General features: G+C 46.7%; 1 protein-coding gene across 2 annotated transcripts in view; it reads right to left on the bottom strand.

Annotated features, from left to right (window-relative positions):
• The window catches only part of MPP7 (MAGUK p55 scaffold protein 7), a 329,284-nt gene that overhangs the window by 36,379 nt on the left and 279,832 nt on the right, over nucleotides 1-13,073 (bottom strand). For both annotated transcript variants that reach the window (XM_066585695.1, XM_066585696.1), the window contains one exon: nucleotides 6,510-6,590. In XM_066585695.1, coding sequence (XP_066441792.1) covers nucleotides 6,510-6,590 — 81 coding nt within the window. The remainder of the gene's footprint in view (nucleotides 1-6,509; nucleotides 6,591-13,073) is intronic.

The following is a 13,073-nucleotide window of genomic DNA, read 5'->3' as shown; positions in this document are numbered from 1 at the left end:
GCAGCACTTGCTGGCGGCTCTGAACTGTCAGAAACAACTGATAGCCGCGGGTTATGGCGCGAACTCCGCTCCCGAGCCGTTCCATGCACACTTCACAACCGCAGGCCGTTTATATGTGTTTCACAGTGATGAAGTGGTTAAACTAAGCACCTCCTGCTGGTTCAGTGTTTCTGCAGAAAACCCCTGTGAGAGTGATGTCCCACAATGCACTGCAGCTGAGGTTTTGGGGTGTGCCTGTCAGCATGACGCTGGTGGATCCCAAGTGACAACAATCTGAGTGCAGCTTCAAATGTAACTAAAGATCAGAAGAAAAAAAAGTTAATTTATTAACTGTAACAAAATAAATCTTATTTTCAGGAAGCGTCTCGCTGTTCCCAGAATGATGGATGAAGCAGCGCTGCTCCGCGCGGCGCTGAGGACGGTGTCTGGTTGCACAGAATGAATGGTGGCTCAGCACACAGCCAGGGACTGGCATCTCAGAAGCTGATGTCACAGGAGGATTTCATTCCAGGACACCAATATAAACGAGTGCCATTTATGGCCCGAGGACTGTGAATGGGACTTCTGTGTGTTTAGAGGGGTTTCCAGGGATTATTATGCTTTATTGATTGTACAGATGTACAAAGTTTAACTTGACTCGACGCACTGCGATAACTTTCTGTGCCCGTTTATTTGTCCTTCCAGCAGCCTTGCCACGGCTTTTGTTATATTAAGATAACCGTTTTCAACAGTTTAGGAGATGTTCTGTTCGTTCCGCTGGAAAAGAACATTATAGTCTTGGACTAACAAAGCTCCTCCTACTTTAAGCAGCAGTAACTCGGGTTCTATCACCGCCACTGATGTGATTTTGGTGTCATTTCAAAGATACAATGCTTGACATGTCAGCAGCACTTGCAGAACTAGAACCACAGTCGTCTGAACTGGGGTCGGAAATACTGAATTTTCAAGTTAATGTGTGCAGTGCTGAGAGGGAGACAAGACCGCAGCAGAAGAGATCTGTGATTTGCCTGTCTTTCCCCAAGGCCTAGGGGACTGGTGAAAGGAATTTCTGTGTTCGGTCTAGCAGACGGAGGCGTCGTCCTGCCTTCTGAGTCTGTTTCTTCCAGCATCCACAGGGTTACTGTGTCTGGCTTCTCCATCCAGCTGGAGGTGATGTGCAATCATCCTCCTATTTAACCTCCCCACCTTTCCCAGGGTGCTTTGGGGTTGTTGTGCATTTCCTCGATTGACTGCATGTGAGGTGCTGCAGCAGCTATCCTGTCTGCACCCAGTTCCCTGTGTATGCTTAGCTAGATTATACTGTGTCTTGGGGTGAGTCCAGCTATCTGTGTGTTTTGCTGCTGTTTTTTTGTTGCTCCTACTCCCGGTGTCTGTTGTCTCTGTACAGGACTGTCTCCTGCCCTCACCTTACATCCACCCCTCGCTTCTCCATATCTGCTCGGTGCAACTAACTCTGGATTTCTATTCTCACCAGGTAGGAAGGAAGGGAAGGGTAGGAGTCCGGGATAGAAAGGGCGGCCTGGCTCTCTTCCCCTTCAGGGGTATCTCCAGGTCAGGGATATTTTAGCCCATCTGAGTTCCAGGTCAGGTCCGTTCTTGTCCATTGTACCGAGCTCCAGCCTGTGCGCAGTCTTCTCCTCGGTGTCAGCGGTCTATCCTGCCGACTGCTGAGGAGGACGACACAGTGGATCCTCTGTCTTTTTTTTTACCCCAGAAAGGGTGTGAAATATTGAGAATTTAACCATGTAGATGCCACAGCCATTGCTGACCATGGCAGCTAAACAATTTTACAAAAAAAAAATGTTTAGAAACTTTTTTTCCAATTACATGAGGCTTTAAATATTGAAATAAATAAAAAAAGGCAAAAAATTACACATAATTGGTATGGTCACATCCATAACAACCAATACTATAAAATATTACATTATTTATCCAGCACAGTAAAGAAAAATGCCCAAATCAGGGCTCACGCCCATCGCCCTATGTGAAAGATGCTGCAGGTCATCTCGCAGCGTTTTACACATTTCCAGCCATACATGCTGCCGGCGGAGACCATGTATGGCACGGTCCACGCCCGTGAATCACGCACTCACAGACATACACGGTGTGATTTTTTTTTTTTTTTTTTTTTTGTTGTTGTTGTACATTTCTTGCTCTTTACAGAGCGGGGATGCGTCTGACAATACTGTCCACACTCCGTGTATTGCGTACGGATAGCACATCATACACTGCCCGTACGAGTGAAAAATAGAGCAGCTGCCATTTACTTCACTTGTGTATCGATACGCGGTGTCCGACACTGGTGTGCATGGATCAATGAAAGATCACTGACTCCATTCACAGTGTATCACGTGGCCGTGTAACGCATGCGTGATATGTAGTGAAGACACGGCCGTGGACATGAGCCCGGAATGCTTTAGGTATATCTTGCTTTCCCAAAACAGAAGTAAAAAAATTTTAAGTCATATATTCCTCAAAATGGTACAAAAAAAGCTTCAAGTTGCCCGACAACAAACAAGCCCTCATACGGCTGAGTCAGCAGGACAGTCTTTTTGTAAAAAAAAAAAAAAAAAAGTGTTTATATCGTGCAAAAGTAGTAACCAGAATAAAACCTGAATAAATGATCACAGTCAAGTTAACCTCGGCCACTTCTGTACCTTCAATTCCCGATTTCCAGGTTTATAATGACCGCTCGTCTGTGAGAAGCAGATTAGGAAAGCGGATACACTACTTTATTGGACTCTTCCGACCCTCAGAGCTCCCTAAAGTAATATACTGAACACTCCGCAGCTTGTATACAGTATATAGAGCGTCATCTACAGTCCATTCATAGGCCTCTGGGGGACTTCATATATTAAAGCGAACCTGCCAGGTCTCCGGGCAGCAATGTGCAGCGACAGACGCACTGATTTCAGCAGCCTGTCACTTATTCCGGTTTTGCAAATCTTATTGTTGAAACTTTGCAGGGACGGACTGAAGAGGAGTCCAACGAAGCTCATGTATATACATATGTGCATACTCCCCCCACCCCCTCCCTACAAATGCCGATTGGTAGATGCTTCCATGTTCGGCAACCTACTGCACACAAATGAGGGGCAATCGCCCCGAAACAGTCGTCTGTACATGGCATCTATTCCTTCTGGTGGAGACCCTGGCTTTGGCTCATAAAAGGTCAGACATTGACTTGCAGGATTGCTGCCTTCCACGCAGTGGCGCTGTAGAGGCAATGCTCCATCTCCTCTTCACTTAGGGGTTAATAAATGCTTTGAAGCCTGAACTTTCAGCTTGATTAACTGTAAAACTCATCTGCGGGGGGAAATGGCGTTATTACACGGTGATCACTCCGGAGGATATTAAACAAACAGCTCAATCCGGAAAAGCCGTATCAAACCTTTTAACGCAGCAGCTGTGGCTGCGAATAAAGAATCGGCCAGTTTTTAGAACCATTAATGGAATTGTGAAGGAAACTCCTTTTACGGAGTGTTAAATGATCGCTTTATTTGTTTTTACATTTCGTAACACCAGAAAATATTGATTCGCTGGCGTCCCCGCGGGGCTCGTAAAGATGGCGCTGTCAATTTCTCTCAACATTAACCTGAATAATGAGAAATCCATCGAAAACGGAAACTGGATGGACAGAGCTGTCTGGCTGACCGGAACACCTTAAGCTGTAGTGCGGCGGTCCACCTCCTGCTCGCTGCAATGTAAAAGGCATCGGGGAATACAGACGCACGTTAATCTAAGCCTTGAAAGCCATTAAATGGCTCAGGCGTCTCAGCTGCGCCCGGGCGAGACAACGCTTCATATCCTCCTTGTTTATTAAAGATCAGGCTTTCAGCTCACGTCCAGCCGGAGGCGCCTCGTCTAGCAGAACGACGGCCATGTTGCCCATAGTGGCTAATTGTAGAGCAGCTTCAGTTTTTGCAAAAATGAAAGTTAAGGTCTGATTGGTTGATTTTCGTGGCATAACTATAGGGGGTGTAGTAGGCAGCAGTCGTAATTGGGCCTTGGTGCCCGAGGAGGCAGGAAGGTCCTTCGACCACCTAAGATACGAGTATTTAGAAATAGGCATGGATTTTCTACTAGAGCTTCAAGTGACGTCATTTTACATTCGGCTCTGGTCTCACCTGTGTTAAAATTTCCTTTTTTTTTTTACCTGTTTGGTTATCGGAACAGAAGGATGAAAATAGTGACGTGCCAGATGCATCATATGACAGACACCAATGCCGCCCCATGAACCCTGTTGACTATTATGGGTTCCGCTAGTTTTTCATTTGGCAGCATCGTCCAGGCATTAATCCGAGTCAGCCAAAGTAGATCCTATGTGCCCCACTTTGGACCAAATCCAGAGGATACACCTGAGGTTCCCCGGGGAGCGCTCTCCCGGTGTGAGTCTGCAGCCTTCTCCCATGGTTGCATCCTGGGCCGCTTTGCTCACCTACGCCCTTCCTCCTAGAGCGGCGGTACTGCCTCTACCCAAGGGCCCTCTAGCTTACCGCTCAGGGAATCCCTTAGCTCCCTGAGCTCCTCTGTCCGCCGCTGACCTGGGAAGCAGGAGGCTTGGGTGCTGCCTGGGAGGTGCATTTCTGCCAATTTCAGCAGCCACACCCCACCTGTGTCCATCTTCCTGGAGCGTTGGACTCGCTACTTCTCTCTTCCTGCTCTGCCCAAAGAGATGTAATGCCTGCTGCAGCTTCCCTGCCCGCCACTTACCCTGAACCATGCCAGATCATACGATGGACCTCAATGACGCCTGATGGACCCCGTTGACTAAAATGGGTTCAATCAGGTTTTTGTTCATTTTGCAAAAAAATAGTATCCCAAACGGCAACTGTGCATCGGTACATGTCCCCTCTGGGCTGCAGGGTCATGAGCAGGACATGTGCTGGGCAAGATGGCGGCAGCGGCTAGCAGTTTGCAATATCTCTGGACTTCATATTTTAGAATTAGGTAGGTTGGACATCTGTGTATTTGGGAAAGGTGACCAACAAATCCTATGGGGGTTGTAATGGCGTCCTCATCGGTTGTCACTTTGCCTTCTTGGGATATAAACAAGAAAGTCTGAATGGAATTAGAAAGCAGCTGGATGCGAAGAGTTTCTATGTGAGTTTTTGATTTTAGGTTGCATGTGTTAGACTCACAATGAAGGGTCATCTTGGACTTACTGACCCTTCAGTCCCGAACAACTCAAGATGGCTGCAGCACTCCAACTACTTCAAGCCCAATGTGCATTGGTAGTATGACACTTGACTAATCGAAGCCGTGTGTAGCATCTTAGGCCTCTGATGCACTATTACCGCTCAGCGGCCATCACGCAGTCAGTTGTGCAGACATCTTGATCTGTTCGGGACTGGAAGGTCACTTTAGCGATTGATTGCCTACCCATTGAATAGGCCATCAATATCGTAATGGTGGGGGTCCAAGTCTTGGCGAAGTAGGGGGAAAGAGAAAAAAAAATGCAATTTGGCCTTCTTGGAGGATTGTAGTTTTTACTGCGTACACCCTGCGGCAGAAATGACAAAATAGCTTTATTCTGGGGTCACTACGATTACGACGATACCACATTTTTGGTAAAAAATAAAATTATTTTCTGCCATCACTTTATTCTTCCGTTGACCTAGTTGTGTGAGGGTTCGTTTTTGTGGGACGTCCTGTAGTTTCTATTACTACCATTTTGGAGTACATACGGCTTTTTGATCGCTTTTTATGATATTTTTTCTTGGAGTCGTGGCGACCAATTGTAGCGTTGTGTATTTCTGTCTGTGATGACGTTCACCATGCAGGATAACTAATGTGTTACCTTTATAGATCAACCTTTTACGGACGCAGCAATACCAAACATGCCTTTATATTTTATCATAAATATGGGAACGTTTTTTTTCTTTAACCCTTTACTACATTTTATTACGTCCTGGGGAGTGGCCAGGTTCAGACCCGAAAAACCCCTTTAAACCCTCAGAGTTCCCCAACCCTGGCTGTGGGACTATAGACGTTATGGCTCAGTGGTCCCAAGTACAATTCATTTGTGCACCAATGAGATAACGGATGGCATAGCGGTACTTAAAGCGGGCTCCAAGGTATTGAACGGGCACTTATGGGTTACAAGTCAGAAGTAATTTCTGCTGCGTTCACTGGTACAGTTTTTGGAATCGCAGCAAATCGTATTCGCATAAAAAGTTCTGAAAAAAAGCAACAAAAATGATTCCAGCAAATAGACCTTATGTTGGTTCTTCAGCTAAAAAAAAGTTGAAGAGTCATAAAGTTGCACCAGAATGGTAGGACATGGGTGGAAGTGACTCCCGGCTGAGGCACGCCGCCCACTAATTAGAGGAAATACGAAAAAATACACTTGTTTTTGTTGCTCTGTAAAGACCACAAATTCCCTTGCAGCTGACTCGTGCCCACAAGAATCTGGAAGCTTTCGGGCAGGAGGAACGTATGGCCATATGGGAAATACTTCAGTGTTACGAGCAGTATGACATACGAAGACAGTAGGAGCAGTGACTTACGCGGCACGGTCACTCCGTAGTGCTGGGTGTTGCTGATGAGGACTTTTCTCTTAAGTTCATTTAAGCCAACGCCAACAGGTCCTAAAATTCAAGATAAAGAGTCAGCGCACAACACACCATGAGAACCGGCTAAGCACACATATTCTGACCCGCCGCCATACAAAGCAAGCAAAGTGTGTTATCGCCACCATCATTACGGAAAGACGGCATCTTTCATGACGTCACAACATTCTTGGCTCAATGAAAGTTGCAGGATGCTGGAACATCTCCATATATGTAAGCCCAGCAGGTCCTTCCGTACACCACAAATGGTTCATCTCACACTAAAGGGGTTTTCTGACAATCCAGAACTTGTTTCGGGGTAGAAAGTAGAAAAAAAGAGATAAAATAGCAATTACTTCTCCTTTCAGCTCCCGTTGAGCACCACCAACGTCACATTCGTTGTTCACATAACGACTGCAGCCAATAGCTGGACTCAGTGGTCATGTGTGCACGCAACCGCCAATGCCAGCGATTAGCTATAGTGGTCATGTGAGCAATGAACAGGGAGCAGATCTGGTTGGCGACACGGGACGGGAGGCACAGAGCATGGATGGATAATGGTTACTTTATTTTTTATGTCATTCCCTATCCTGGTATGCCGGAAAAAAAAACTTTAAAGGGAAGCTGCCAGGAGACTCATGGTGCCCGGACCGCGGACAGCAGGAAGTACCGTCAGTCAAACAGCTATAATGTACTAGGAAATGTTGCAGGGGTTCAGAGCAAATATAGTTTAAAGGAACCTTCTAGTCCTGTGACAAAATGTTGTGCCGGACTGGAGGAGGGCGTTTCTACTACTGGTCGTTGGTCTTCTGTGACATCGTCTCTCTGATCCATCAGTTCCAGGCTCCATTTTCAGTCATCCAAGATGGCTACTGTAATCTTCTTACTACCTAATGTACACTGTATGCTGCTGTCTGATTGGCTAGCTTTGATCTCGTGAGTAGAACTAGCCAATCAGTGAGTATTTGTGGCGTAGTTCTAGTCTAACGCTACCAATACATTGTGTGGATTAAGTAGTCAGAAAATTGTGGCGGCCATCTTGGACAATTGACAACAAGGCCCAGAAACTGTGGATCTGAAAAACAGCAGCAAAGGAGACCAAGAGCAGCTGATGGAACTCCCCTCTGTTTTCCCTAGATGGCAGGGTGTCCTAGGATTGGAGGAGCCCCTTATACATAAGCAGTAATAGGGAGATAAGTCATCTTGCAGTTCCCTTTACCCCACGTTGCCAGGCTAGATTGACAGGTCTAAATAGAAAACTGGTGATGAAAAATTGATCAGCACCGCGCTCTTATGAAAACTATTCATTCAACTGTAGATCCGCAGCAGAGTTCAGTCTTTTAGCTGCTGCAGAGACCTAACAGGAGCGAGTAAAGACACTTACAAATTACTGCTCACTGCCTGCACCCGGAACCAGTGCCGAGCGCCGCTCTCGGCGCGGGCAGAGTGCGTCGCTCTCGGCGCGGGCAGAGTGCGCCGCTCTCGGCGCGGGCAGAGTGCGCCGCTCTCGGCGCGGGCAGAGAGCGCCGCTCTCGGCGCGGGCAGAGAGCGTCGCTCTCGGCGCGGGCAGAGAGCGTCGCTCTCGGCGCGGGCAGTGAGCGGCGCTCTCGGTGCGGGTAGTAAGTGTCTCTACTTGCCCCTATCAGGTCCTAGAAGTAGCTGAGGGATACAATCAGTGACATCGATGGTGCAAATGTTGAAATGGGTTTAAATGCAGAATTGATGCAAATTTGGTGCCGATTTTCAACAGCAGAAAACCCTCCCCAATTCCATTCCGTGTGCGCACACCACTGTGGGGCCAGGCTCCTCCTCCATGGCCCCCTGTGTTATAACGGTGTTCATGGCAACCTGTGTAATATACATAGACAGACTCAGGCATTGTATCTCCTAGTAGGTATATAGAAGTGTGTTGTGGGGGGTCCCAACCAGCTACATTCTGTCCACTGTAAACCCCAGATCCCCCGGTAAGTATAGCCCCCCAGTATCAGAAGCGGAGGATGTGCTAGAGGCAGAATTTAACGAGAACCTTCAAAGCACCTCTTATGTGAGAAGTTAACGGCTTCAGACATATTTACACAATTCGAGTCAACAGAAGAAATGAGCATATTAGCAGTAAGCCGTCCTGCTCAAATATTGTTCCGGGCGCGCCGCGATGGGATCGGCTCCTTTAATACATTTCTTATAATGGCAGAATATGGACTGAAACAGATTTTTCTCATCAATTTTTAAAACTCTCCTTCTCTTAAACTTCTATTTCTGAGCGGCATCCAGGGGCCGGGACTTGTGCCGGCCGCTATATGCTTCCAGATACCACTTTCTGTAATGAAAATAAAATGTTGAATCCAGGAGTCGGCACTCGAGCCACTAAGCTAAGAACAGCAGAAACCAAGAAACGCTGCCGGTAGGCGAATGTCGGATAAAGTGGCAGGAGCAAAACGTTCCTTCTAATTAACGAAAGCTGCGTGTACTAATTGATTACAGCACGGTGCAAAGAGGAAAGTCAGCGAATATTCCAGTTTACTGAGGCCGTCGTCCTTCTGCTACTGGAGCTCATTTCATAACAGGCAAGGAAACTCGCGTAGAGGCAAACTTAACCGGAGGCCACCAAATCGGTAAGGACTCTACGGGTCCCCGTTCTGGATCAGCAGGTCACTCTATGTACGGCTGCGGTGCCTTAATAAAGGCAGCTTACAATGGCCGATCAGCAGGCACAAACATTCACCCAAATTTTCAACTGCACATTTACACGAGCTGACTATAAGGCAAACGATCAGCCAGCGACTTGAGGTTTTCCAACAACGATGTTTTGTCTTCTGGTTAGGGGGACCTATCATGACTGGGATACGAATGAAGACGTTCACCGTCACTCTGGTACGTGGCCATTCCACTCCCAAGTCATTGAGCTCTGACTCCATTTTGCTGGACGCATTCTACGTCTGAATGACACAAGACTGGCGGAAATCACTATCTCACGGAATCCAAAAATTGGGAAGTGTTGGGGGGGGGGGGGGGCAAAGGATCATCTGGTGATGTGCATGTATAGAGGACTTGCGCACTATCAACCTTTCATGGGTTACAGGCGAAACTGATGCCTCTGATGGCCAACAATGGCATTCTTTTGCCACCCGATCCGCCAAACGGATCTACCGTATATTCCGGTGTATAAGACGACCCCCCAACTGTCACCTTATACGCCGGTAATACAAAAAAAAGAAAATGTCAAAAAAAAAACTCACCTCCCCCGGCGTTCTGCAACATTGAATGGCTGTGATTGGCTAAAACACACGTGCCTTCAGCCGATCACAGCCATTCAATGATTGGCTGACGGCGTGTGTTAGCCAATCACAGTATTAGCTTTCTGGAGGCGGGGATTTCAAGCCCCGCATTCAGAAAGCAATGCTCTGCCGGGGACCAGGAGGGAGCGACATCCTGCAGCAGCGCCGCAGAACGCCGGGTGAGGTGAGTAATGATTTTTTTTGACATTTTCTTTTTTTTGTATTACCGGCGTATAAGACGAACCCCGACTTCAGAGCAGATTTTTGGGGGTTCAAAAGTAGTCTTATACGCCGGTATATACGGTAAATCCAAGTGAGTAAACCTGTAGTACTTCTGCACGTGTGAACCAGAGGTTTCTTGCCGACAAAGATAATCCTGCATTGGGGAGAAACAATCGTTAACACAATCAGTCTATGAAAAGTTCTTTAAATGAGTGCCGATCTCCTTGATTGAGACTCATCTGAACCGCGTGCTGTCAGCCTGGGTTAAAAGGTTGTATAACTTATAATGTCACCCCTTATCCGCAGGAATCTCCTATCCACTGGAACCCCCATGACCCAAAAATATGGGTTCGGTCGGTCACTGAGTGAATGGAGTAGAGGTTACCCAGCCGCTCATCCACAGCAATGATAGCATCAGAGATTACAGAATTCAAGCCCTTTGGCAATCATTAATACAATCATTCATCCCCTATACGGTTGTCATTGGTCGGCTGTAATTCTCCCTGTTCACATGGAGAGATGTGCAGCAAAGCAGAGAACATTCTTAACCCTTTCCAATCCACTGTCTGACCTCTGAAGACATTATGATTTAAGGCTGTACAGCTCCGATGTTGGAAGACATCCGCCGGGGTTCTCTTACTGTATATTGCCAGCCTCACTGCTGTCAAAGACTATCCAATGTGTCACCTCATGCAGTACTAGCTTTAGCCAGCAGATAGCGCAGTTGTATAACAGCAAAAAAAGAGTAAGCCCCCTAGGAAAACCAGGATACATATTGGATTGGAGAGGGTTAATACACAAACAAATCAGCTGAGGAATGAATGTTTGCTCAGTTGTTAGCCGATCATTTGAACTTTTACATGGCCCAATAAATCGGCAAATCGGGTGAATGTTCTCTCTCAGTAACATAGATAAACTGACTTCTTATGAAAATGCCCTAATCTTTATCAGTATGCTTCTGGATTGTTAGAAAAAACGCATCTTGGTGAGATCTGAGCCTATGACCCAAGTGCTGCATGATACCAATGCTGCCCATTGAGCCTCCATGCTGCCCAATTAGTGCCATACATTATAAAAGTCCCAAGTATGCCTGAATAATGACACTTTTCTAGTGGAAGAACCCTGTAAAGTTCTTTCTACAGAGAGTGCTGACAAGATTGGCAGCTAATCCACTGATTGCTGAGGTATTCGCCCTCGATGACCGCAGTAATCAATCACATGTAAGAGACACTCAGGACAGAGTGATGGACACCAACTGAGTGCGGAGAAGGGTCTCGATTTAGAAATCAGCAGGTAGAGAACCCGGGAGGGTAACGTGTGACCTCTCACCAGTCCATAGCTTCATGTCGGATATTATTTACAGGGGCCATTAGAGTCCTCGGAGACTTCAGGTGGACAAAATGACAGCTTCTCAGGATATTATGTGAAGAGGAAGAGATTCAATGGAAAGGAAAATAAAATGTATAATCCAACACAGCTGCCAGACAACTTTGAAGTAGACTGGGAGACGAGTGTGACATCATTGGAGACCTCGATGTACACGTGCTCAACCCACCAACATTTGTGTTATACAAGTACTGTACAGGCAACCACCCAAAACTACACTGGAAAGTGGTCATCTAGGGTGGTGGTCTTCTCGAGAAGATGGCCAGTGTACATGATAGGTGGTGGAGCTGCAAATCTGAACATCCGGACTGGAAAAGGGAGTGGTCTTCTCAAAGTGGTGGTCTTTTGGAAAAGTTTCACTGTATCTCTATGATTTGTGCAGTACTGGAAAAAATGCTGCAAAGTATTTGGCCAGTCTTACAGATTGCAAGCCACCGAGAGGGGCAAAGAAGAAAACTTTCATTTGCAAATGATAGGTACCAGGTAAGCAAGTTTTGGCGCCCAATACTGACCACCAGTCTCCTCTGTTTATCTTCCCCACGACCCACTTTGAGAGGTAAAACTGATCAGAACTGTTTCCATTAAAAATAAATTGTCGTTGTTGCCAGCATGAGCTTCAGCCTGAATATGAGACCTCTTCCTGGACACTCTGGCGCAACTTTTGGTCCGAGCCCTCTACTTAACTCGTCCACCCACTGACTCAGGGTGGGCCAACTTGCATACTGCTTCCATGCCTGCAAGTGAGAAAGCTCAGTATCCGTCAGAGAAGGTAAACCTGGCCAAATCAATGCCATATGCCCCCCTGGTTCGACAGATTGACAATAGATACTGGGTAACCAAGTTTTGGCACGCAATACTGATCAACCGTCTAAGACTCCTTTGTTCATCGTTCTCCCCGAATCACCTCGAAAAACAGGTAAAGCCAACTGATCAGAATGGTTGTTCCCATTGCAAATAAATTGTCATGGTTGCCAGGATTAGTCTTTGGCCCGATTATGAGACTTGCCTAGACACTCTGATGGACCCCTTGTAACGTGACCTGTAAGAAGCTCCGATATCTGTGAGGGAGGAAGGCTCAGCATCCTTCAGAGAAGGTAAACCCGACCAAGGCAATGCCCTCCCGAGGCTGCGGGCCCGCTCCCTCCGGACTCGCTTCCCAATCACAACCAAATGAGTACCATCCCTTTCCTGTGTGGATAGGGCTTCCTGGTAACTGGAATCAATTTGGATTCCACCTCTTAAAGCTTTCACTTTTGTGTTCTGCCTTTAATTAAACAATAAAAAGTATTGGCACCCTCCGTTTTAATCTCAAGTAAAACCCATGTTACTTCATTAAAATAAAATCCCGTTTGGTTCAGTTTTACAGTGAATACATGGAGTGGTCGCAGGGATTTCTCATCCCATTAAATCGGTAATAGATGAAGAAACGGGACCAAGAATGACTTCACTTTATGTGCATTTATTTTATTATTATTTGTAAAGAGCCTTGCCACAATGGCGACGTCAGTCGTTGGATCCCGACTCCAACAAGTCTAACATTACTCAAGCCGCTACGTAGTAGATTCCGGGGGCTCGTACGAGCGAAGGTCTGAGCGGGACCAGAGCAAGCACCTCAAGGTCTTCTTATCATGACAGAGAC

Source organism: Eleutherodactylus coqui, chromosome 12 (genome assembly GCF_035609145.1).
Source record: "Eleutherodactylus coqui strain aEleCoq1 chromosome 12, aEleCoq1.hap1, whole genome shotgun sequence".
Classification (NCBI taxonomy): Eukaryota; Metazoa; Chordata; class Amphibia; order Anura; family Eleutherodactylidae; genus Eleutherodactylus; species Eleutherodactylus coqui.
Note: the sequence above shows the minus strand (reverse complement) of the source record. Positions and strands in the feature narration are given on the sequence as shown.